The sequence below is a fragment of the Balaenoptera borealis genome, assembly GCF_965194805.1.
Source record: "Balaenoptera borealis genome assembly, chromosome: X".
Taxonomy (NCBI): domain Eukaryota; kingdom Metazoa; phylum Chordata; class Mammalia; order Artiodactyla; family Balaenopteridae; genus Balaenoptera; species Balaenoptera borealis.
This window is the reverse complement of record NC_138881.1, coordinates 49315954-49342775: the sequence shown is the minus strand read 5'-3', so window position 1 is coordinate 49342775 and position 26822 is coordinate 49315954. Positions and strand designations below refer to the sequence as shown.

General features: G+C 38.8%; 1 protein-coding gene across 1 annotated transcript in view; it reads left to right on the top strand.

Moving 5' to 3' along the window:
- FAAH2 (fatty acid amide hydrolase 2) overlaps positions 1 to 26822 on the top strand; it is a gene marked incomplete at its 5' end in the record, with an annotated part of 204888 nt that overhangs the window by 139511 nt on the left and 38555 nt on the right. Inside the window, 2 exon segments of the mRNA XM_082377790.1 lie at positions 26581 to 26606; positions 26609 to 26721. Coding sequence (XP_082233916.1) covers positions 26581 to 26606; positions 26609 to 26721 — 139 coding nt within the window.

Sequence of the window (26822 nt, the reverse complement as noted above, 5' to 3'; positions counted from 1 at the left end):
AGCTTGAGTGAGTAAGCATGCCCCATGCAGTTGCTGCTTTCCCTCACTCTCACCTAGACAAGGAACAGAAGCCTGAGGGGGTGGTGCACACACAGTGGTGGGGTCAAAACCAAAGCTGAGCACCACAGGTGGTGCGACTAAGGAAGAGGAATGGAAATCTTTCCATGCAGCTGCCCAAGCCATGGATAAAATCCCTGAGATTTGCTTGGTAAATCCTGCATCTCTGGAATACCTGAATAGACAATGAGTGTTCCCACAATTGAGAGCAGTCTAGCCTTTGCAGCAGTGGACTTTGGGTGTAAGTACATGTGGGAGTTGGGCCAGGTCAGTGCCTGAGCTGGTCTTACAGTGCCTGCAGCAGGTCCAGAGACTTACCTAGAGGTATTGGAAGGCCTCCTGGGGAGGGGCGGATTGACTCTGGCTCACTGTGTGGGCAAGGACACTGACAGAGGAGGCCCCAGAAAAATATTTATTACTATTATTCTTTTTTGGTTTGTTTCATTTTGTTCAGTTGTTGATGTTGTTGCTTTTATTACTTTTTCTCATTTACTTTTCCTTTATATATATATATATATTTTTATTTTTACTTTATTTTTTGTTGTTTTGTGTTTTTTTTCTTGTTTTTTGTTCTTGTTTATTTTATTTATTTATTTTTCTTTTTTGATTGTTTTTATGTGCATATTTTATGCTTTGTTCACTTTCTGTTGTTTGTTTGTTTTCTGTTTTTGTTTTATTTTTCATTTTTGTTTTTGTTAGTTTAGTCCCTATTGGCTGTTCTCATTTTTGAATTATTTTGTTTGTTTGTTCTCTTGTTTTGTTTTGTCTTGTTTTCTCTTTTTTTCTTTTTTCTATGTGTGTGTGTGTTGTGTTGTTGTTGCTGCTGTTTGTTTGCTGTTGTTTTTGCTATTTGCCTTGGGTTTTGTTTGTTTTCTTTTCTTTCCTTTCTTTTTTCTCTGGCCGAATTGTGCAGCTTGTGGGCTCTTGGTTCCCTGGTCAGGAGTCAGGCCTGGGCCTCTGGGGTGGGAGCACTGAGTCCAGGATGATGGACTGCCAGAGAATTTCTGGGCCTAGGGAATACTAATTGGTATGTGTGCATGCTCTTGGAGGTATCTATATCAACACAAAGACCCAGCCCCACAAAGCTGCCTGTAGGCTCCAGTGCTGGAAACCTCATGCCAAACAACCAGCAAGACAGGAACACAGCCCCACTCATCAGCAGACAGGCTGCCTAAAGTCGTACTAAGCTCAAACACACCCTAAAACGGAACACATGATGCAGCCTTGCCCTTCAGAGGAAAAAGACTCAGTTCTACCCACCAGGTCGCAGGCACCAGTCCTTCCCACGAGGTAGCATACACAAGCCCTAGGACCAACCTAACTCACTAGGGGGCAGACAACAGAAGCAAGAGGAACTACGACCTTGCAGCCTGTAGAAAGGAGACAATACACACAGTAGGTTAGACAAAATGAAATGACAGAGAAATATGTTGCAGACAAAAGAGCATCGTATGGGCTTCCCTGGTGGCACAGTGGTTGAGAGTCTGCCTGCTAATGCAGGGGACACGGGTTCGAGCCCTGGTCTGGGAAGATCCCACATGCCGCGGAGCAACTAGGCCCGTGAGCCGCAGCTACTGAGCCTGCGCGTCTGGAGCCTGTGCTCCGCAACAAGAGAGGCCGCGATAGTGAGAGGCCCGTGCACCGCGATGAAGAGTGGCCCCCGCTTGCTGCAACTAGAGAAAGCCCTAGCACAGAAACGAGGACCCAACATAGCAATCAGTCAATCAATAAAATAAATAAATCTTTAAAAAAAAAAAAGAAAAAAAAAGAGCATCGTAAAATCCAAAAAGATCAAATAAATGAAGAGGAAATAGGCAATCTACCTGATAAAGAATTCAGAGTAATGATAGTAAAGATGATCCAAGATCTTTCAAATAGAATGGAGGCACATATCGAGAAGATACAAGAAATATTTAACAAGGACCTAGAAGAACTAAAAAACAATCAGTGATGAAAAACAATAACTAAGCGAAAAATACACTAGAAGGAATCAATAGCAGAATAACTGAGGCAAAAGAACGGATAAGTGAGCTGGAGGATAGAATGGGGGAAATAACTGCCAAGGACCAGAGTAAAGAAAAAACAATGAAAAGGAATAAGGATAGTCTCAGAGACAATTGGGACAACATCAAACACACCAACATTTGAATTATAGTGGTCCCAGAAGAAGAAGAGACAGGGGTAGGGCCTGAGAAAATATTTGAAGAAATTGTAGTTGAAAACTTCCCTAATATGGGAAGGGAAATAGACAATAAAGTACAGGAAGCACAGAGAGTCTCACACAGGATAAACTCAAAAAATACATGCTGAGACATATATTAATCAGACTATCAAAAATTAAATACAAAGAAAAAATATTAAAAGCAGCAAGGGTAAATCAAATAATAACATACAAGGGAATCTCCATAAGGTTATCAGTTGATTTTTCACCAGAAGCTCTTCAGGCCAGAAAAGAGTGGCAGGATATGTTTAAAGTGACAGAAGGGAAAAAGCTACAATGAAGATTACTTTACCCAGCGAGAATCTCATTCAGATTTGATGGAGAAATCAAAAGATTTACAGACAAGCAAAACTAAGAGAATTCATCACCACAAAACCAGCTTTAAAACAAATGCTAAAGGAATTTCTCTAAGTGGGAAACACAAGAGAAGAAAAAGACTTACATAAATAAACCTAAAACAATTAAGAAGGTGGTGATAGGAACATACATATCAATAATTACCTTAAAAGTAAATGGATGAAATGCTCTAACCAAAAGACACAGACTGGCTGAATGGATGCAAATATGAGACCCATATATATGCTGTCTACAAGAGACCCACTTCAGACCTAGGGCCACATACAGACTGAAACTGAGGGGATGGAAAAAGATATTCCATGCAAATGGGGATCAAAAGAAAGCTGGAGTATCAATACTAATATCAGAAAAGATAGACTTTAAAATAAAGACTATTACAAGAGACAAGGAAGGACACTACATAATGATTAAGGGAATTATCCAAGAAGAAGATATAACAATTGTAAATATTTATGCACCCAACATAAAAGCACCTCAATACATAAGGACAATGTTAACGGTCATAAAAGGGGAAATAGACATTAACACAATAAATGAGGGGGACATTAACACCCCACTTACACCAATGGACAGATCATCCAGACAGAAAATAAATAAGGAAGCACAAGCTTTAAATGACAAAATAGACCAAAGAGCCTTAATTGATATTTATAGGACATTCCATCAGAAAGTGACAATACACTTTCTTCTCAAGTGCACACGGAATATTTTCCAAGATAGATCACATCTTGGGTCACAAATCAAACCTCGGGAAATTTAAGAAAATTGAAATCAAATCAAACACCTTTTCCTTTTTTTTTTTTTGTCATTTTCTCCAATTAATTTTTGCTGAAGAATTTCACTCTATCCTTTGGGTATGTCCATTTCTTTCTTTTTTATTAACATCTTTATTAGAGTATAATTGCTTTACAATGGTGTGTTAGTTTTTGCTTTATAACAAAGTGAATCAGTTATACATATACATATGTTCCCATATCTCTTCCATCTTGCATCTCCCTCCCTCCCACCCTCCCTATCCCACCCGACTAGGTGGTCACAAAGCACAGAGCTGATCTCCCTGTGCTATGTGTTTGCTTCCAACTAGCTATCTATTTTACGTTTGGTAGTGTATATATGTCCATGCCACTCTCTCACTTTGTCACATCTTACCCTTCCCCCTCCGCATATCCTCAAGTCCAAACATAACCCTCTGAGGTTAGAAATCAAATACAGAACACAAAAACTGTAAAAAGTACAAACACATGGAGCTTAAAAAATATGCTGCTAAATAAGCAAGAGATCACTGAAGAAATAAAAGAGGAAATAAAAAAATATCTAGAAACAAATGACAATGAAAACACAATGACCCAAAACCTATGGAATGCAGGAAAAGCAGTTCTAATAGGGAACTTTATAGCAATATGATCCTACCTCAAGAAACAAGAAAAATCTCAAATCAACAACCTCACCTTACACCTAAAGCAACTAGAGAAAGAAGACAAACAAAACCCAAATTTAGTAGAAGGAAAGAACTCATAAAGATCGAGCAGAAATGAACAAAATAGAAACAAAGTAAACAATAGCAAAATCAATAAAACTATATGGAGATACATGTGTATCTATAGCCGATTCACTTTGTTACACAGCAGAAACTAACACACAATTGTAAAGTAATTATACTCCAAAAAAGATGTTTTAAAAAGCTGGTTCTTTGAGAAGATAAACAAAATTGATAAAACTTTAGCCAGACACATCAAGAAAAAAAGGGAGAGGACACAAAGCAATAAAATTAGAAATGAAAAAGGAGAAGTTACAACAGACACCGAAGAAATAAAAAGGATCATAAGAGACTACTACTAGCAACTATGTGCCAATAAAATGGACAACCTGGAAGAAATAGACAAATTATTAGAAAACTATTTTCTACTTCTTCCAAGACTGAACCAGGAATAAATAGAAAATATGAACAGACCAATCACAAGCACTGAAATTGAAACTGTGATTAAAAATCTTCCAACAAACAGAAGTCCGGGACCAGATGGCTTCACAGGTAAATGCTCTCAAATATTTGGAGAACAGCTAAACCTATCCTTCTCAAACTCTTCCAAAAAATTGCAGAGGGAGGAACACTCCCAAATTCATTCTCTGAGGCCACCATCACCCTGATACCAAAACCAGACAAAGATGTCACAAAGCAAGAAAACTACAGGCCAATATCACTAATGAACATAGATGCAAAACTCCTGAACAAAATACTAGCAAACAGAATCCAACAGCATATAAAAAGGATCATACACCATGATCAAGTGTGGTTTACCCCAGGAATGCAAGGATTCTTCACTATATGCAAACCAATCAATGTGATACACCATATTAACCAATTAAGGAATTAAAACCATTTGATCATCTCAATAGATGCAGAGAAAGCTTTTGACAAAATTGAACACCAATTTATGATTTCTTAAAAAAACCTCTCCATAAAGTGGACATAGAGGGAAACTACCTCAACATAATAAAGGCCATATATGACACACCAACAGCAAAATTTATTCTCAGTGGTGAAAAACTGAAAGCATTTCCTCTAAGATCAGGAAGAAGACAAAGGTGTCCACTCTCACCACTTTTATTCAGCATAGTTTTGGAAGTCCTAACCACAGCAATCAGAGAAGAAAAAGAAATAAAAGGAATACAAATTGGAAAAGAAGAAGCAAAACTGTCACTTTTGGAAGACGACATGATACTATACAGAGAAAATCCTAAAGAGCCCACCAGAAAGCTACTAGAGCTCATCAATGAATCTGGGAAAGTTTCAGGATACAAAATTAGTGCACAGAAATCACTTGTATTCCTATACACTATCAATGAAATATCAGAAAGAGAAATTAAGGATAAAATCACATTCACCACTGCAACAAAAAAAACGAAAATACTTAGGAGTATACCTACCTACGGAGGCTAAAGACCTGTAAGCACAAAACTGGAAGATACTGATGAAAGAAGTCAAAGACGACACAAACAGATGGAGAGATATGTTATGTTCTTGGATTGGAAGAATCAATATTGTCAAAATCACTGTACTACTGAAAACAATCTACAGGTTCGGTGAAATACCTATCAAATTACCAATAGCATTTTTCACAGATCTAGAACAAAAGAATTTACAATTTGTATGAAAACATAAAAGACCCTGAAATGCCAAAGCAATCTTAAGAAAGAAAAACGGAACTTGAGGAATCAAGCTCCCTATTTCAGACTATACTACAAATCTACAGTAATAAAGACAGTATAATACTGCCACAAAAACAGAAATATACATCAATGGAACAGGATAGAAAACCCAGAGATAAACCCACCCACCAATGATCACCTAATCTATGACAAAGTAGGCTAAAATATACAGTGCAAAAAAGACAGCCTCTTCAATAAGTGGTGCTGGGAAAACTGGACAGCTACATGTAAAAGAATGAATTTAGAACACTCCCTAACACTGTACGCAAAAATAAAATCAAAATGGATTAAAGACCTAAATGTAAGCTCAGACACTGTAAAACTCTTAGTGGAAAACATAGGCAGAGTACCCTTTGACATAAATTGTAGGAAAATCTTTTTTGACCCACCTCTTAGAGTAATGAAAATAAAAACAAAAATAAACAAATGGGACCTAATGAAACTTAAAAGCCTTTGCACAGCAAAGGGAACCATAAACAAGACAAAAAGACAACCCTCAAAATGGGAGAAAATATTTGCAAAAGAAGCAACAGACCAAGGATTAATCTCCAAAATATACAAGCAGCTCAATCAGCACAATATCAAAGAAACAAACCCAATCAAAAAATGGACAGAAAACCTAAATAGACATTTCTCCAAAGAAGATATACAGATGGACAACAAACACATGAAAAGATGCTCAATATCACTAATTATTAGAGAAATGAAAATCAAAACTACAATGAGGTATCACCTCACAGCTGTCAGACTGGTCATCATCAGAAAATCTACAAACAATAAATGCTGGAGAGGGTGTGGAGAAAAGGGAACCCTCCAACACTGTTAGTGGGAATATAAATTGATACAGCCACTATGGAGAAAAGTATGGAGGTTCCTTAAAAACCTAAAAATAGAACTACCATATGACCCAGCAATCCCATTACTGGGCATATACCCTGAGAAAACCATAATTGAAATAGTCACACGCACCCCAATGTTCATTGCAGCACTATTTACAATAGCCAGGAAATGGAAGCAACCTAAATGCCCATCGAAAGATGAATGGACAAAGAAGATGTGGTACATATATACAATGGAATATTACTCAGACATTAAAAGGAATGAAATTGGGTCCTTTGTAGAGACATGGATGGAGCTACAGAGTGTCATACAGAGTGAAGGAAGTCGGAAAGAGAAAAACAAACATCGTATATTAACATATATATTGAATCTAGAAAAATGGTATAGGTGATCCTATCTGGAAAGCAGAAATAGAGACACAGACACAGAGAACAAATGTATGGATACCAAGGGGGAAAGGGGGTGTGGGAGGAATTCGGATATTGGGATTGACCCATATACAATATTGATACTACATATTAATAGACAGCAAATGAGAACATACTCTATCGCACAGGGAACTCTACTTAATGCACTGTAGTGACCTAAATGAGAAGGAAATCCAAAAAAGAGGGGATATATGTATATGTATAGCTGATTCATTTTGCTGTACAGTAGAAACTAACACAACATTGTAAAGCAACTATACTCCAGTAAAAATTAATTTTATAAAAATTGAAGATTTGGAGAGAGATAAGACAAGTATGGCTCTAGGAGAGACGTTCAGAAATAATTTTATGAAGTTTATTCATGCTAGGTGTAACATCATTGTTTTGTCCTGCCTCTCTTAAAACACCCGCAAATTGCTAATTATAATGTTTCTATTGTACTTGAAATTAAGAATATTGGAAATAAAATGAAAAAATATACATAAAGCACCTAGCATACAACCTTAAATCAATCACTCAATGTTAGCTATTTTTTTAACATCTTTATTGGAGTATAATTGCTTCACAATGGTGTGTTAGTTTCTGCTTTATAACAAAGTGAATCAGTTATAAATATACATATGTTCCCATATCTCTTCCCTCTTGCGTCTCCCTCCCTCCCACCCTCCCTATCCTACCCCTCTAGGTGGTCACAAACCACCGAGCTGATCTCCCTGTGCTATGCGGCTGCTTCCCACTAGCCATCTATTTTACGTTTGGTAGTGTATATATGTCCATGCCACTCTCTCACTTTGTCACAGCTTAACCTTCTGCCTCCCCATATCCTCAAGTCCATTCTCTAGTAGGTCTGTGTCTTTATTCCCATCTTACCCCTAGGTTCTTCATGACCTTTTTTGTTTTTTGATTCCATATATATGTGTTAGCATTCAGTATTCAGTTTTTCTCTTTCTGACTTACTTCACTCTGTATGACAGAATCTAGGTCCATCCACCTCACTACAAATAACTCCATTTCGTATCTTTTGATGACTGAGTAATATTCCATTGTATATATGTGCCACATCTTCTTTATCCATTCATCTGTAGAAGGACACTTAGGTTGCTTCCATGTCCTGGCTATTGCAAATAGAGCTGCAATGAACATTTTGGTACATGACTCTTTTTGACTTATGGTTTTCTCAGGGTATATGCCCAGTAGTGGGATGGCTGGGTCGTATGGTAGTTCTATTTTTAGTTTTTTAAGGAACCTCCATACTGTTCTCCATAATGGCTGTATCACTTTACATTCCCACCAAAAGAGCAAGAGGGTTCTCTTTTCTCCACACCCAATACAGCTTTTATTGTTTGTAGATTTTTTGACGATGGCCATTCTGACCGGTGTGAGATAATATCTCATTGTAGTGTTGATTTGCATTTCTCTAATGATTAATGATATTGAGCATTCTTTAATGTGTTTGTTAGCACTCTGTTTATCTTCTTTGCAGACATGTCTATTTAGGTTTTCTGCCCATTTTTGGATTGGGTTGTTTGTTTTTTTCTTATTGAGCTGCATGAGCTGCTTGTAAATTTTGGAGATTAATCCTTTGTCAGTTGCTTCATTTGCAAATATTTTCTCCCATTCTGAGGGTTGTCTTTTGGTCTTGTTTATGGTTTCCTTTGCTGTGCAAAAGCTTTTAAGTTTCATTAGGTCCCATTTGTTTATTTGTGTTTTTATTTCCATTTCTCTAGGAGCCGGGTCAAAAAGGATCTTGCTGTGATTTATGTCATAGAGTGTTCTGCCTATGATTTCCTCTAAGAGTTTGATACTGTCTGGCCTTACATTTAGGTCTTTAATCCATTTTGATTTTATTTTTGCGTACAGTGTTAGGGAGTGTTCTAATTTCATACTTTTACAAGTACCTGTCCAGTTTTCCCAGCACCACTTATTGAAGAGGCTCTATTTTCTCCACTGTATATTCTTGCCTCCTTTATCAAAGAGAAGATGACCATATGGGCGTGGGTTTATCTCTGGGCTTTTGATCCTGTTCCATTGATCTATATTTCTGTTTTTGTTCCAGTACCATACTGTCTTGATTACAGTAGCTTTGTAGTATAGTCTGAAGTCAGGGAGAATAATTCTTCCAACTCCATACTTCGTTCTCTAGATTGCTTTGGCTATTCGGGGTGTTTTGTGTTTCCATACAAATTGTGAAATTTTTTGTTCTAGTTCTGTGAAAAATGCCAGTGGTAGTTTGATAGGGATTGCATTGAGTCTGTAGATTGCTTTGGGTGGTAGAGTCATTTTCACAATGTTGATTCTTCCAATCTAAGAACATGGTATATCTCTCCATCTATTTGTATCATCTTTAATTTCTTTCATCAGTGTCTTATAATTTTCTGCATACAGGTCTTTTGTCTCCTTAGGTAGGTTTATTCCTAGATATTTTATTCTTTTTGTTGCAGTGGTAAATGGGAGTGCTTTCTTAATTTCACTTTCAGATTTTTCATCATTAGTGTATAGAAATGCAAGAGATTTCTGTGCATTAATTTTGTACCCTGCTACTTTATCAAATTCATTGATTAGCTCTAGTAGTTTTTTGGTAGCATCTTTAGAATCCTCTATGTATACTATTATGTCATCTGCAAACAGTGACAGCTTTACTTCTTCTTTTCTGATTTGGATTCCTTTTATTTCTTTTTCTTCTCTGATTGCTGTGGCTAACACTTCCAAAACTATGTTGAATAATAGTGGTGAGAGTGGGCAACCTTGTCTTGTTCCTGATCTTAGTGGAAATTGTGTCAGTTTTTCACCATTGAGGATGATGTAGGCTTTGTGTTTGTCATTTACGGCCTTTATTATTTTGGGGGAAGTTCCCTCTATGCCTACTTTCTGCAGGGTCTTTATCATAAATGGGTGTTTAATTTTGTTGGAAGCCTTCCCTGCATCTATTGAGATAATGATAGGGTTTTTCTCCTTCAATTTGTTAATATGGTGTATCACATTGATTGATTTTTGTATATTGAAGAATCCTTGCATTCCTGGGATAAACCCCACTTGATCATGCTGTATGATCCTTTTAATGTGCTGTTGGATTCTGTTTCCTAGTATTTTGTTGAGGATTTTTGCATCTATGTTCATCAGTGATATTGGCCTGTAGTTTTCTTTCATTGTGATGTCTTTGTCTGGTTTTGGTATCAGGGTGATGGAGTACTCATAGAATGAGTTTGGGAGTGTTCCTCACTCTGCTATATTTTGGAAGAGTTTGATAAGGATAGGTGTTAGCTCTTTTCTAAATGTTTGATACAATTCGCCTGTGAAGCCACCTGATCCTGGGCTTTTGTTTGATGGAGGATTTTTAATCACAGTTTCAATTTCAGTGTTTGTGATTGGTCTGTTCATATTTTCTATTTCTTCCTGGTTCATTCTTGGCAGGTTGTGCATTTCTAAGAATTTGTCCATTTCTTCCAGGTTGTCCATTTTATTGGCATGGAGTTGCTTGTAGTAATCTCTCATGATCCTTTGTATTTCTGCAGTGTCAGTTGTTACTACTCCTTTTTCATTTCTAATTCTACTGATTTGAGTCTTCTCCCTTTTTTTCTTGATGACTCAGGCTAATGGTTTATAAATTTTCTTTATCTTCTCAAAGAACCTGCTTTTAGTTTTATTGATCTTTGCTATCGTTTCCTTCATTTCTTTTTCATTTATTTCTGATCTGATTTTTATGATTTCCTTTCTTCTGCTAACTTTGGGGTTTTTCTGTTCTTCATTCTCTAATTGCATTAGGTTCCAATTTAGGTTGTTTATTTGAGATGTTTCCTCTTTCTTGAGGTAGGCTTGTATTGCTATAAATTTCCCTCTTAGAACTGCTTTTGCTGCATCCCATAGGTTTTGGGTTGTCGTGTTTTCATTGTCTTTTGTTTCTAGGTATTTGTTGATTTCCTCTTTGATTTCTTAAGTGATCTCTTGGTTATTAAGTAGTGCGTTGTTTAGCCTCCATGTGTTTGTATGTTTTACAGACCTTTTCCTATAATTTATATCTAGTCTCATAGCGTTGTGGCCAGAAAAGATACTTGATACGATTTCAATTTTCTTAAATTTACCAAGGTTTGATTTGTGACCCAAGATATGATCTATCCTGGAGAATGTGCCAGGAGCACTTGAGAAAAAAGTGTATTCTGCTGTTTTTGCATGGAATGTGCCATAAATATCAATTAAGTCCATCTTGTTTAATGTATCATTTAAAACTTGTGTTTCCTTATTTATTTTCAGTTTGGATGATCTGTCCATTTGTGAAAGTGGGGTGTTAAAATTCCCTATTATGATTGTGTTACTGTCGATTTCCCCTTTTATGGCTGTTAGTATTTGCCTTATGTATTGAGGTGCTCCTATGTTGGGTGCACAAATATTTACAATTATTATATCTTCTTGTTTTGATCCCTTGATCATATGTAGTGTCCTTCTTTGTCTCTTGTAAGAATCTTTATTTTAAAGTCTATTTTGTTTGATAGGAGAATTGCTGCTCCAGCTTTCTTTTGATTTCCATTTGCATGGAATATCTTTTTCCATCCCCTCACTTTCAGTCTGTATGTGTCCCTAGGTCTGAAGTCGTTCTCTTGTAGACAGCATATATACTGCTCTTGTTTTTGTATCCATTCATACAGTCTGTGTCTTTTGTTGGGAGGATTTAATCCATTTATTTTTAAGGTAATTATCAAAATGTATGTTCTGATTTCCATTTTCTTAATTGTTTTGGTTTGTTATTGTAGGTCTTTTCCTTCTCTTGTGTTTCTTGCCTATAGAAGTTCTTTTAGCATTTGTTGTAAAGCTGGTTTGGTGGTGCTGAACTCTCTCAGCTTTTGCTTGTCAAAGTTTTAATTTCTCCATCAGATCGGAATGAGATCCTTGCTGGGTAGATTAATCTTGGTTGTAGGTTTTTCTCCTTCATCACTTTAAGTATATCCTGCTACTCCCTTCGGGCTTGCAGAATTTCTGCTGAAAGGTCAGCTGTTAACCTTATTGGGATTCCTTTGTGTGTTATTTGTTGTTTTTCCCTTGCTGCATTTAATATGCTGTCTTTGTATTTAATTTTTGATAGTTTGATTAATATATGTCTTGGCATGTTTCTCCTTGGATTTATCCTGTATGGGACTCTCTGTGTTTCCAGGACTTGATTAACTATTTCCTTTCCCACATTAGGGAAGTTTTCAACTATAATCTCTTCAAATATTTTCTCAGTCCCTTTCTTTTTCTCTTCTTCTTCTGGAACCCCTATAATTCAAATGTTGGTGCGTTTAATGTTGTGTGAGAGGTCTCTGAGACTGTCCTCAATTCTTTTCATTCTTTTTTCTTTATTCTGCTCTGCAGTAGTTATTTCCATTATTTTATCTTCCAGGTCACTTATCCGTTCTTCTGCCTCATTTATTCTGCTATTGATCCCGTCTAGAGTATGTTTAATTTCATTTATTGTGCTGTTCATCATTGCTTGTTTCCTCTTTAGTTTTTCTAAGTACTGGTTAAATGTTTTTTGCATTTTCTCTATTCTATTTGCAAGATTTTGGATCATCTTTACTATCATTATTCTGAATTCTTTTTCAGGTAGACTGCCTACTTCCTCTTCATTTGTTAGGTCTGGTGTGTTTTTACCTTTCTCCTTCATCTGCTGTGTGTTTTTCTGTCTTCTCATTTTGCTTATCTTACTCTGTTTGGGTCTCCTTTTCACAGGCTGCAGGTTCGTAATTCCCGTTATTTTTGGTGTCTGTCCCCAGTGGCTAAGGTTGGTTCAGTGGGTTGTGTAGGCTTCCTTGTGGAGGGGACTAGTGCCTGTGTTCTGGTGGATGAGGCTGGATCTTGTCTTTCTGGAGGGCTGGTCCACATCTGGTGGTGTGTTTTGAGGTGTCTGTGAACTTATTATGATTTTATGCAGCCTCTCTGCTAATGGATGGGGCTGTGTTCCTGTCTTGCTAGTTGTTTGGCATAGGGTGCCCAGCAATGTAGCTTGCTGGTGGTTGAGTGAAGGTGGGCCTTGGTGTTGAGATGGAGATCTCTGTGAGATTTTCGCCATTTGATATTACGTGGAGCTGGGAGGTCTCTTGTGGACCAGTGTCCTGAAGTTGGCTCTCCCACCTCAGAGGCACAGCACTGACTGTTGTCTGTAGCACCACGAGCCTTTCATCCACATGGCTCAGAATAAAAGGGAGAAAAAATAGAAAGAAGGAAAGAAAGAGGATAAAATAAATAAAATAATATTAAGATACAATAAAATAAAGTTATTAAAATAAAAAAAATTTATGAAAAGAATTTTGAAAAGTTAAAGAAAAAATAAGAGAAAAGAAAAAAAGAATGGACGGATAGAATCCTAGGACAAATGGTGAAATTAAAGCTATTCAGACAAAATCTCACACAGAAGCATACACATACACACTCAGAAAAAGAGGAAAAGGGGAAAAAAAATAATATTTCTTGCTCCCAATGTTCACCTCCTCAATTTGGGATGATTCGTTGTCTATTCAGGTATTCCACAGATGCAGGGTACATCAAATTGATTGTGGAGCTTTATTTCGCTGCTTCTGATGCTGCTGGGAGAGATTTCCCTTTCTCTTCTTTGTTCGCACAGCTCCCAGGGTTCAGGTTGGGATTTGGCCCTGCCTCTGCGTGTAGGTTGCCTGAGGGCGTCTGTTCTTCGCCCAGACAGGACGGGTTTAAAGGAGCAGCTGCTTTGGGCGCTCTGGCTCACTCAGGCCATGGGGAGGGAGGGGTACGGATGCGGGGTGAGCCTGCGGCGGCAGAGGCCAGTGTGATGATGCACCAGCCTGAGGCGTTCCGTGCGTTCTCCAGGGGAAGTTGTCCCTGGATCACGGGACTCTGGCAGTGGCGGGCTGCACTGGCTCCCTGGAAGGGAGGTGTGGAGAGTGACCTGTGCTCGCACACAGGCTTCTTGTTGGCTACAGCAGCAGCCTTAGCAACTCATGCCCGTCTCTGGGGTCCGCGCTGATAGCCCTGGCTCGCGCCCGTCTCTTGAGCTCCTTTAAGCAGTGCTCTTAATCCCCTCTCCTCATGCACCAGGAAACAAAGAGGGAAGAAAAAGTCTCTTGCCTCTTCGGCAGGTCCAGACTTTTTCCCGGACTCCTCCCAGCTAGCTTTGGCATACTAGACCCCTTCAGGTTTTGTTCACGCAGCCAAACCCAGTCCTCTCCCTTCAATCCGACTGAAGCCTGAGCCTCAGCTCCCAGCCCCCACCCACCCCGGCGGGTGAGCAGACAAGCGTCTCAGGCTGGTGAGTGCTGGTCGGCACTGATCCTCTGTACGGGAATCTCTCCAATTTGCCCTCCGCACCCCTGTGGCTGCACTCTCCTCCACGGCTCTAAAGCTCCCCCCTCCACCACCCACAATCTCTGCCCGCTAAGGGGCTTCCTAATGTGTGTAAACCTTTCCTCCTTCACAGCTCCCTCCCACTGGTGCAGGTCCCATCCCTATTCTTTCGTCTGTGTTTTTTCTTTTTTCTTTTGCCCTACCCAGGTACATGGGGAGTTTCTTGCCTTTTGGAGGTCTGAGGTCTTCTGCCAGCGTTCAGTAGGTATGCTATAGGAGCAGTTGCACGTGTAGATGTATTTCTGATGTATCTGTGGGGAGGAAGGTAATCTCCCCGTCTTACTCTTCTGCCATCTTTTTCCCGGCCCTAACTCTCCATTTTTGATGGACAGCTTTTCTTTTGGGTAAAGTATTCTTCCTTGGCAGTGTTTTTGTTTCTTTTTTTAATTTTAGGACTCTGTATTTATCATCCCACTCTTTCTTGACCTTTAAGGTTTTTGCTGAAAAGGCACTGAGAGCCTTATGGGAGTTCTGGTGTATGAGATGAGATTTTTTTCTTCAGCTGCCTCCAAAATTTTTAATTGTCTTTGATTTTTCAGTTTTATTATAATGTGTATCTATGAAGTTGTCTTTGCATTCAATTTGTAAGGGAATCTATGAGTTTCATGTACCTTGATATCCATATCTCTTCCCTGATTTGGGAAGTTTTCAGCCATTATTCTTTAAATAATTTTCTGCTTTTTTCTCTCTCTCTTCTCCTTTTGAGAATCTTATAATAGGAATATTATTTTATTTGATGGTGTCCCTTAATTCATGTAAGTTTTCTTCACTCTTTTTCATTATTTTTCTTCATTAACTATATAATTTCAAATGACCCATCTTCAAGTTCACAAATTCTTTCATCTGATGATTGAGTGTCCTGTTGATGCTCTCTATTTCATTTCATTTTTCATTTCATTTATTGTATTCTTTATATTAACAATTTCTGTTTGGTTCTTTTTATGATTTTTATCTCTCTTTGAATCTCTCATTTTGTGCATATACTGTTTTCCTGACTTTACTGTTTGTGTTGTCTTTTAGCTCACTGACCTTCCTTAAAATATTTATTCAATTTATTTTTCAGGCAATTCTTAGGTCTTCATTTCTATGTCATCAGCTTCTGGAAAATTATTGTGTTCATTTGGAGGTGTTATGTTTCTTTGATTTTTAGTGTTCCTTGTATTGATATGTGCACATTTGATAGTGTGGTCACCTGTTCCCGACTTTATGGACTGCTTTTGGTGGGTTAAGACCTTCACCTGTGGGTGAGTTTGAGAGATCCAGCTGTGTGCAGTGAGGTGTTTTTGGCTCTTGGGAATTCCCAGTAGCATAGTCTTTGTGTGGCTCTGCTTAGCTGAGGTTATTGTCAGTGAAGATTGCAGGGATCCTCAGTGGCCAAGGCAGTAAGTGTCTGCAGTGGTGGTGAGGGCTGCTGTGGACATCTTGATTTCTTTTTCTCTTTTTGTTCTAGCTGAGGGATATGTCTTAGAAATGGTTCTGGCTCTCAGGCTTTCTCCCAGTGGTGGTGCCACTGGTGTCTGATGTACAAGTGCTTGTGGAGCAGCCATGAAGCCATTGGCTGAATTGTGGGTGCTTTCAGAGTGACAGCAGCTATAGTGTCTTGGACACTGGCTTGTCTGCAGTCATAGTGGCTCTGTATCTGATGTATGAGCACACATGGAGCCACCACAGTGTCAGGTACTCAAGCATGGGTGCTCATGGAGGGATAGTGACTCAGGGTTCTGTGGCAATGGCACCACACAGTGGCAGTAACTTTGGTGCCTGACACATGGACGCATGCAGACCAGTCATGAAACCTAAGAGTGTGGGCACATGTGGATAGACAGTGTCTCTGTGGTCCAAGTCTCTGGCTAGCCTGGAGCAGTGGAGTGGTGGCTCCTATGCCTGAGACATAGGTGCTCATAGATCAAGCTGTGGAACTGCGATTTGGAAGGCAGGCACATGAAGAGTGGCGACAGAGCTGAAGTCTGGATCACAGATGTGTATGGGGTGGTTGTAGAGTTGGTGTCTGAAGTGTGAGTGTATATGGAGCAGCCATTGCTATGCGGTCTGAGATGTGTGGGGTTGGAGAATTAGCAGTCCTGATTCCAGAGCAGTACAACAACAGCTGTCTTTTGCAGAAGATACAGAAGTGCTTCCCTCTCTGGTGGGTTCAGGATGGTGATGAGTGTCAGTTACCTCAGTGGCAAAAGCTCCTGGTGTCCCCTGCTGAGCAGTCTGTTGGGGTCTGTGGTGACAAACACTACAGGGTTTCCTTTGTGAAACCTTCATGGAGTCCATGGCTATTGTGGGGGTTGTTGAGGTCCTCAGTGGAAAAGACTGCTGGAGTATTCCAGAAAGCAGGCCATTGGGGACCACCTTGGCATCTCCTGCATGGTTGATGCAGATAAAATCTGTCCTCCTTTGTTCCTAGCTGTCTTCTTACCCATGTTGGTGAGTTAGTAATTCTCAGTAAACAAAAGCTAGACAAATATCTCAATAGAATTTCACTAAAATGGGCCTTTTCTCCTCATTGTATCATCTTTTTATACCTTCTGTTTGGGGTTCTTTTTCTCTCTAATAAGAAACATTAATAATACCTGTAATAGTTAACATTTCAATGCTTGCCATGTTCCAGATACTGCTATTAGTGTTTAACTCATATAAACAATCTTGTGAGGTAAATATTATTAGTTTTGTTATTCATATAAGGAAACTGAAATACAGAAAGTTTAGGTAACATGACTAAAGAGACACAGTAAATAGTGGAGCTAGGATACAAATCTATGTATTCTATCTGTAGATTAGCACTGTATAATATAAATAAATGTGAGCCACACATGTAATTTTGAATATTCTAATAGCCACATTTAAAAAATAAAAAGGAATGGGTAAAATTAATTTTAATAGTATATATTATTTAACTGTGTTAAAAATATTATAATTTCAACATATTTATTTATTTTATTTTATTTTTGGCTGCGTTGGGTCTTCGTCTCTGTGCGAGGGCTTCCTCCAGTTGCGGCGAGCGGGGGCCACTCTTCATCGCGGTGTGCGGGCCTCTCACTATCGCGGCCTCTCTCGTTGTGGAGCACAGGCTCCAGACGCGCAGGCTCAGCAGTTGTTGCTCACGGGCCCAGTTGCTCCGCAGCATGTGGGATCCTCCCAGACCAGGGCTCGAACCCGCGTCCCCTGCATTGGCAGGCAGACTCCCAACCACTGCACCACCAGGGAAGCCCTAATTTCAACATATTTTACTAGTCACTTTTCAAATGTTCAGTAGAAATGTATGGCTTACATCTACTATGTTGGACAGCTTAACTCTAGAGTCTGTGTTCTTAGGCTTCAGAACCAAATAAAATTAGTACAAAGTCATGGTTCTGTCATTTATTATCTGTGTGATCTTGAGCACAATTCTGAATGTCTTAGAGCCTGCTTTCTCATGTGTAAATTCTGCATAATAATGATACCTATTTCACATGATTGCTAAGATTGAGTGATTATACAGTGTTTAGAGTACTGCTGGGCACATATCAATGATTGTTAACTATCATCATCAAAATCATCATTATCATTTATTATCCTAGCACACTCTAGAATTTATGTTTCTTCCTATTCTGGCATATTGTCTAACACATCTGGCACTGATAAATCTTCTTTAGGGACTCCTAACAGTACTTTGCACCAATTTTCTCCCTGCATCCTCATAACCACACTGCTAATTAGATATCCCAATTTTTCAATTTAGGGAATGGAAACTCAGTGAGATGAAAGAACTTGCATAGATCACAGAAGTACTAAATAAGAGCTCTAGAATTTTTCTTCGACTTGAAGGCATAGACTTATTATTGTTTGAATACTTTGAATATTTTTTGAAGTAATTAATAAACAACATTAATACTTCCATTCATCCCAAAGGTACTTTTTTTTTAACATCTTTTTTTTTCCTTTTTAATTTTTATTTATTTATTTATTTATTTATGGCTGTGTTGGGTCTTTGTTTCTGTGCGAGGGCTTTCTCTAGTTGTGGCAAGTGGGGGCCACTCATCATCACAGTGCACGGGCCTCTCATTATCATGGCCTCTCTTGTTGCGGAGCACAGACTCCAGACGCACAGGCTCAGTAATTGTGGCTCATGGGCCTAGTGCTCCGCGGCATGTGGGATCCTCCCAGACCAGGCCTCGAAGCCATGTCCCCTGCATTGGCAGGCAGACCCTCAACCACTGCGCCACCAGGGAAGCCCCTATTTTAACATCTTTATTGGAGTAAAATTGCTTTACAATGGTGTGTGAGTTTCTGCTTTATAACAAAGTGAATCAGTTATACTTATAATGTTCCCACATTTCTTCCTTCTTGCATCTCCCTTCCTCCCACCCTCCCTATCCCACCCCTCTAGGTGGTTACAAAGCACAGAGCTGATCTCCCTGTGCTATGGGGTTGATTCCCACTAGCTATCTATTTTACGTTTGGTAGTGTATATATGTCCATGCCACTCTCTTACTTTGTCACATCTTACCATTCCCCCTCCCCATATCTTCAAGTCCATTCGCTAGTAGGTCTGTGTCTCTATTCCCGTCTTGCCACTAGGTTCTTCATGACCTTTTTTTTCCCGTAGATTCCAGATATATGTGTTAGCATACTCTTTTTGTTTTTCTCTTTCTGACTTACTTCACTCTGTATGACAGACCCTAACTCCATCCACCTCAATACAAATAACTCCATGTCGTTACTTTTTATGGCTGAGTAATATTCCGTTGTATATATGTGCCACATCATCTTTATCCATTCATCCGATGATGGACATTTAGGTTGCTTCCATGTCTTGTCTATTGTAAATAGAGCTGCAATGAACATTTTGGTACATGACTTTTTTTAATTTATCGTTTTCATACGGTATATGCCCAGTAGTGGGATTGCTGGGTCGTATGGTAGTTCTATTTGTAGTTTTTTAAGAAACCTCCATACTGTTCTCCATAGTGGCTGTATCAATTTACATTCCCACCAACAGTGCAAGAGGGTTCCCTTTTCTCCACACCCTCTCCAGCATTTATTATTTATAGATTTCTTGATGATGGCCATTCTGACCAGTGTGAGATGATATCTCATTGTAGTTTTGATTTGCATTTCTCTAATGATTATTGATGTTGAGTATTCTTTCATGTGTTTGTTGGCAATCTGTATATCTTCTCTGGAGAAATGTCTTTTTAGGTCTTCTGCCCATTTTTGGATTGGGTTGTTTGTTTTTTTCTTATTGAGCTGCATGAGCTGCTTGTAAATCTTGGTGATTAATCCTTTGTCAGTTGCTTCATTTGCAAATATTTCTCCCCTTCTGAGGGTTGTCTTTTGGTCTTGTTTATGGTTTCCTTTGCTGTGCAAAAGTTTTTAAGTTTCATTAGGTCCCATTTGTTTATTTTTGTTTTTATTTCCATTTCTCTAGGAGGTGGGTCAAAAAGGATCTTGTTGTGATTTATGTCATAGAGTGTTCTGCCTATGTTTTCCTCTAAGAGTTTGATAGTGTCTGGCCTTGCATTTACGTCTTTAATCCATTTTGAGTTTATTTTTGTGCATGGTGTCAGGGAGTGTTCTAATTTCATACTTTTACAAGTACCTGTCCAGTTTTCCCAGCACCACTTATTGAAGAGGCTGTCTTTTCTCCACTGTATATGCTTGCCACCTTTATCAAAGAGAAGTTGACCATATGGGCGTGGGTTTAACTCTGGACTTTCTATCCTGTTCCATTCATCTATGTTTCTGTTTTGTGCCAGTACCATACTGTCTTGATTACTGTAGCTTTGTAGTATAGTCTGAAGTCAGGGAGCCTGATTCTTCCAGCTCCATTTTTCTTTCTCAAGATTGCTTTGGCTATTCGGGGTCTTTTGTGTTTCCATACAAATTGTGAAATTTTTTGTTCTAGTTCTGTGAAAAATGCCAGAGGTAGTTTGATAGGGATTGCATTGAATCTGTAGATTGCTTTGGGTAGTAGAGTCATTTTCACAATGTTGATTCTTCCAATCTAATAACATGGTATATCACTCCATCTATTTGTATCATCTTTAATTTCTTTCATCAGTGTCTTATAATTTTCTGCATACAGGTCTTTTTTCTCCTTAGGTAGGTTTATTCCTAGATATTTTTTTCTTTTTGTTGCAATGATAAATGGGAGTGTTTTCTTAATTTCACTTTCAGATATTCATCATTAGGGTATAGGAATGCTAGAGATTTCTGTGCATTAATTTTATATCCTACTACTTTACCAAATTCATTGATTAGCTCTAGTAGTTTCCTGGTAGCATCCTTAGGATTCTCTATGTATAGTATCATGTCATCTGCAAACAGTGACAGCTTTACTTCTTTTTTTCCGATTTGGATTACTTTTATTTCTTTTTCTTCTCTGATCGCTGTGGCTAAAACTTCCAAAACTATGTTCAATAATAGTAGTGAGAGTGGGCAACCTTGTCTTGCTCCTGGTCTTAGTGGAAATGGGTTCAGTTTTTCACAATTGAGGACGATGTTGGCTGTGGGTTTGTCATATATAACCTTTATTATGTTGAGGAAATTTCCCTCTATGCATACTTTCTGCAGGGTTTTTATCATAAATCGGTGTTGAACTTTATTGAAAGCTTTCTCTGCATCTATTGAGATGATCATATAGTTTTTCTCCTTCAATTTGTTAATATGGTGTATCACGTTGATTGATTTGTATATATTGGAGAATCCTTGCATTCCTGGAATAAACCCCACTTGATCATGGTGTATGATCCTTTTAATGTGCTGTTGGATTCTGTTTGCTAGTATTTTGTTGAGGATTTTTGCATCTATGTTCATCAGAGATATTGGCCTGTAGTTTTCTTTCTTTGTGTCATCTTTATCTGGTTTTGGTATCACGGTGATGGTGGCCTCATAGAATGGGTTGGGGAGTTTTCCCACTCTGTTATATTTTGTAATAGATTGAGAAGGATTGGGGATAGCTCTTCCCTAAATGATTGATAGAATTCGCCTGTGAAGCCATCTAGTCCTGGTTCTTTTGTTTGTTGGAAGATTTTTAATCACAGTTTCAATTTCAGTGTTTGTGATTGGTCTGTTCATATTTTCTTTTTCTTTCTGGTTCAGTCTCGGCAGGTTGTGCATTTCTAAGAATTTGTCCATTTCTTCCAGGTTGTCCATTTTATTGGCATAATGTTGCTTGTAGTAATCTCTCATGATCGTTTGTATTTCTGCAGTGTCAGTGGTCACTTCTCCTTTTTCACTTCTAATTCTATTGATTTGAATCTTCTCCCTTTTTTTCTTGATGATACTGGCTAATGGTTTTTCAATTTTGTTTATTTTCTCAAAGAACCAGCTTTTAGTTTTGTTGATCTTTGCTATTGTTTCCTTCATTTCTTTTTCATTTATTTCTGATCTGATCTTTATGATTTCTTTCCTTCTGCTAACTTTGGGGTTTTTTGTTCTTCTTTCTCTAATTGATATTGGTGCCAAATTAGGTTGTTTATTCTAGATGTTTCCTGTTTCTTGAGGTAGGCTTGTATTGCTATAAACTTTCCTCTTAGAACTGCTTTTGCTACAGCCCATAGGTTTTGGGTCATCGTGTCTCCATTGCCATTTGTTTCCAGCTATTTTTTGATTTCCCCTTTGATTTCTTCAGTGATCACTTCGTTATTAAGTAGTGTATTGTGTAGCCTCCATATGTTAGTATTTTTTACAGATCTTTTCCTGTAATTGATAACTAGTCTCATAGTGTTGTGGTTGGAAAAGATACTTGATACGATTTCGATTTTCTTAAATTTACCAAGGCTTGATTTGTGACCCAAGATATGATCGATCCTGGAGAATATTCATTGAGTACTTGAGAAAAATGTGTATTCTGTTGTGTTTGGGTGGAATGTCCTATAAATATCAATTAAGTCCATTTTGTTTAATGTATCATTTAAAGCTTGTGTTTCCTTATTTATTTTACTTTTGGATTATCTGTCTATTGGTGAAAGTGGGGTGTTAAATTCCCCTATTATGATTGTGTTACTGTCGATTTCCCCCTTTTATGGCTGTTAGTATTTGCCTTATGTATTGAGGTGCTCTTATGTTGGGTGCATAAATATTTACAAATGTTATATCTTCTTGAATCGATCCTTTGATCTTTATATAGTGTCCTCTTTGTCTCTTATAATAGTCTTCATTTTAAAGTCTATTTTGTCTGGTATGAGAATTGCTACTCCAGCTTTCCTCTGATGTCCATTTGCATGGAATATCTTTTTCCATCCCCTCACTTTCAGTCTGTATGTGTCCCTAGGTCTGAAGTAGGTCTCTTGTAGACAGCATATATATGGGGCTTGTTTTTGTATCCATTCAGCCAGCCTGTGTCTTTTGGTGCGAGCATTTAATCCATTTACTTTTAAGATAATTATTGATATGTATGTTCCTATTCCCATTTTCTTAAATATTTTGGGTTTGTTATTGTAAAGTGTTTTCCTTCTCTTGTGTTTCTTGCCTAGAGAAGTTCCTTTAGCATTTGTTGTAAAGCTGGTTTGGTGGTGCTGAACTCTCTCAGGTTTTGCTTGTCTGTAAAGGTTTTAATTTCTCCATGAAATCTGAATGAGATCCTTGCTGGGTAGAGTAATCTTTTTTGTAGGTTTTTCTCCTTCATCACTTTAAGTATATCCTGCCACTCCCTTCTGGCTTGCAGAGTTTCTGCTGAAAGATCAGCTGTTAACCTTATGGGGATTCCCTTGTGTGTTATTTGTTGTTTTTCCCTTTCTGCTTTTATTATGTTTTCTTTATATTTAATTTTTGACAGTTTGATTAATATGTGTCTTGGCGTGTTTCTCCTTGGATTTATCCCGTATGGGACTCTCTGTGCTACCAGGACTTAATTAACTATTTCCTTTCCCATATTAAGGAAGTTTTCAACTATAATCTCTTCAAATATTTTCTCAGCCCCTTTTTTTTTCTCTTCTTCTTCTGGGACCCTATAATTCGAATGTTGGTGAGTTTAATGTTGTCTGAGAGGTCTCTGAGACTGTTCTCAGTTCTTTTCATTCTTTTTTCTTTATTCTGCTCTGCAGTATTTTTTTCCACTATTTTATCTTCCAGGTCACTTATCCGTTCTTCTGCCTCAGTTATTCTGCTATTGATCCCTTCTAGAGTATTTTTAATTTCATTTATTCTGTTTTTCATTATTGCTTGGTTCCTCTTTAGTTCTTCTAAGTCCTTGTTAAATGTTTCTTGCATTTCGTCTATTCTGTTTGTAAGATTTTGGATCATCTTTACTATCATTATTCTGAATTCTTTTTCAGGTAGACTGCCTATTTCCTCGTCATTTGTTAGGTCTGTTACGTTTTTACCTTTCTCCTTCATCTGCTGTGTGTTTTTCTGTCTTCTCATTTTGCTTATCTTACTGTGTTTGGGGTCTCCTTTTTGCAGGCTGCAGGTTCATAGTTCCTGTTGTTTTTGGTATCTGTCCCCAGTGACTAAGGTTGGTTCAGTGGGTTGTGTAGGTTTTCTGGTGGAGGGGACTAGTGCCTATGTTCTGGTGCATGAGGTTGGACCTTGTCTTTCTGGTGGGCTGATCCACGTCTGGTGGTGTGTTCTGGGGTGTCTGTGGCCTTACTGTAATTTTAAGCAGCCACTCTGTTAATGGATGGGGCTGTGTTCCTGTCTTGCTAGTTGTTTGGCATAGAGTGTCCAGCACTATAGCTTGTTGGTCGTTGAGTGAAGCTGGATCTTGGTGTTGAGTTGGAGATCTCTGGGAGATTTTCGTCTTTTGGTATTACGTGGACCTGGGAAGTCTTTTGTGGACCAGTGTCCTGAAGTTGGCTCACCCACCTCAGTGGCACAGCCATGATGCCTGGATGGAGCACCAAGAGCCTTTCATCCACACGGCTCATAATAAAAGGTAGAAAAAATAGAAGAAAAAAAAAAAGAAAGAGGATATAATAAAATAAAGTAAGATAAAATAAAATAACGTTATTAAAATCAAAAAAATAATTATTAAGAAAAAATAAAGAAAATTTTTAAAGTATAACAAACAAACCCCCAAAAAACCAGACGGACAGAACCCTAGGACAAATGGTGAAAGCACAGCTATACAGACAAAATTTCACACAGAAGCATACACATACACACTCACAATACGAGGAAAAGGGGAAAAATAATATATCTTTCTCCGAAAGTCCACCTCCTCAATTTGGGATGATTCTTTGTCTATTCAGGTATCCCACAGATGCAGGTACATCAAGTTGTTTGTGTAGCTTTACTCCGCTGCTTCTGAAGCTGCTGGGAGAGACTTCCCTTTCCCTTCTTTTTTCGCACAGCTCCCGGGTTTCAGCTTTGGATTTGGACCCGCCTCTGTGTGTAGGTCACCTGAGGGTGTCTGTTCTTCACTCAGACAAGTCGGGCTTAAAGGAGCAACTGCTTCAGGGGTTCTGGCTCACTCAGCCCGGGGAGAGGGAGGGTTACAGATGCAGGGCGAGCCTGCGGTGGCAGAGGCCGGCATGCCGTTGCAGCAGCCTGAGGCGCACCATGCGTTCTCCCGGGGAAGTTGTCTCTGGATGACGGGACCCTGGCAGTGGCAGGATGCACAGGCTCCTAGGAAGGGCAGTGTGGATAGTGACCTGTGCTCGCAACACAGGCTTCTTGGTGGTGGCAGCAGCAGCCTTAGCGTTTCATTCCCTTCTCTCGGGTCCACGCTGATAGCCGCGGCTCACGCCCATTTCTGGGGCTCGTTTAGGCGGCGCTCTGAATTCCCTCTCCTCACGCACCAGGAAACTAAGAGGCAAGAAACAGTCTCTTGCCTTTTCAGCAGCTCCAGACCTTTTCCCGAACTCCCTCCTGTCTAGCTGTGGTGCACTAACCCCTTCAGGCTGTGTTCATGCCACCAACCCCAGTCCTCTCCCTGCAATCCGACTGAAGCAGGAGCCTCAGCTCCCAGCCCCTGCCCTCTCTGACAGGTGAGCAGACAAGCCTCTCGGGCTGGTGAGTTCTGGTGAGCACCGATCCTCTGTGCGGGAATCTCTCCGCTTTGCCCTCCGCACCCCTGTTGCTGTGCTCTCCTCCTTGGCTTCGAAGCTTCCCCCCTCTGCCACTCGCAGTCTCTGCCCACGAAGGGGCTTCCTAGTGTGTGGAAACCTTTCCTCCTTCACAGCTCCCTCCCACTGGTGCAGGTCCCGTCCCTATTCTTTTGTCTCTGTTGTTTCATTTTTCTTTTGCCCTACCCAGGTACGTAGGTAGCTTCTTGCCTTTTGGGAAGTCTGACGTCTTCTGCCAGCATTCAGTGGGTGTTCTATAGGAGCATTTCCACGTGTAGATGTATTTCTGTTGTATCTGTGGGGAGGAAGGTGATCTCTGAGTCTTACTCTTCCGCCATCTTCTCTTCTCTCCAGCCCAAAGGTTCTTTAACAAAGTTACTTTTTAACTTACATGACTGCTTATTTACAGGATTTAAAATTCCTCTTTTGAAGAATTAATGCTTGAGATACTGAGAAATTCCATTGGCATCACATAATTTAGTGATTGTATTACCACATACACTCAAACTGTTATTTTAGGTGTTTTGATTTAATTGTATGTTTCTGAGAATTGCTGTAATTTATGCTTGTCATAGGATATTTGCAAAAGACAAAAAAATTTACCCATAATCTTAGCACCATAAGACTTGGTTATTCACTGTTAACATTTGTTTTGTTTACAGTGCATGTACAATGTCATGTGTAATGCATGAAATGTGAATTTTTCAGGTTGGAATTAAACTAGAAATATAACATTGTAACCTTCTGTTTTCATTTAAATTAAATCATTTTATATCCTAAGAATTTCCAAAGGGCAGTACAAACTTTTAAGGAACACCATTATTATTGACTACACAGTTATCCATAATAGATATCTATAATAATTTATTTGGCAGCAGTCAGGTTGCTTTCACACTTTTTCCAGTATAAATAATGATGTACTGACTATCTTTCTGTGTGTATTTTTTTTAGTATGTTGGATTATTGTACTTTTGATGCATTCCTAAAAGGAGAATCACTGGCTCAAAGGGTCAGCTTTATAAAGTTCTTGACATTAATTTCAACATGTCAATCCATTTTATTTTAGTAAAGTTGAGTAGATGGCTACTTTTTGTGCTTTATGTAACTCTGTTTCATTTCTTTCTAGGTTTGAGGCAGCTAAGAAGGAGGTCATGCTGTAGATAAAAAGCTTGAAGAGAAGCAGGAAGATGAAGCCATCCTGGAAAAGAAATGGCCTTTCCTTGGGGTTCCTTTGACAGTCAAGGAAACTTTGCAGCTAAAAGGTATTGTTCTTTTTATTTTCTTTCCTTAGACACATGGTTTGGACTCACAAATGCCATATATTTTCTGGACTTATAAACTGAAAAGGAGATTTGATTTCCATCAAAG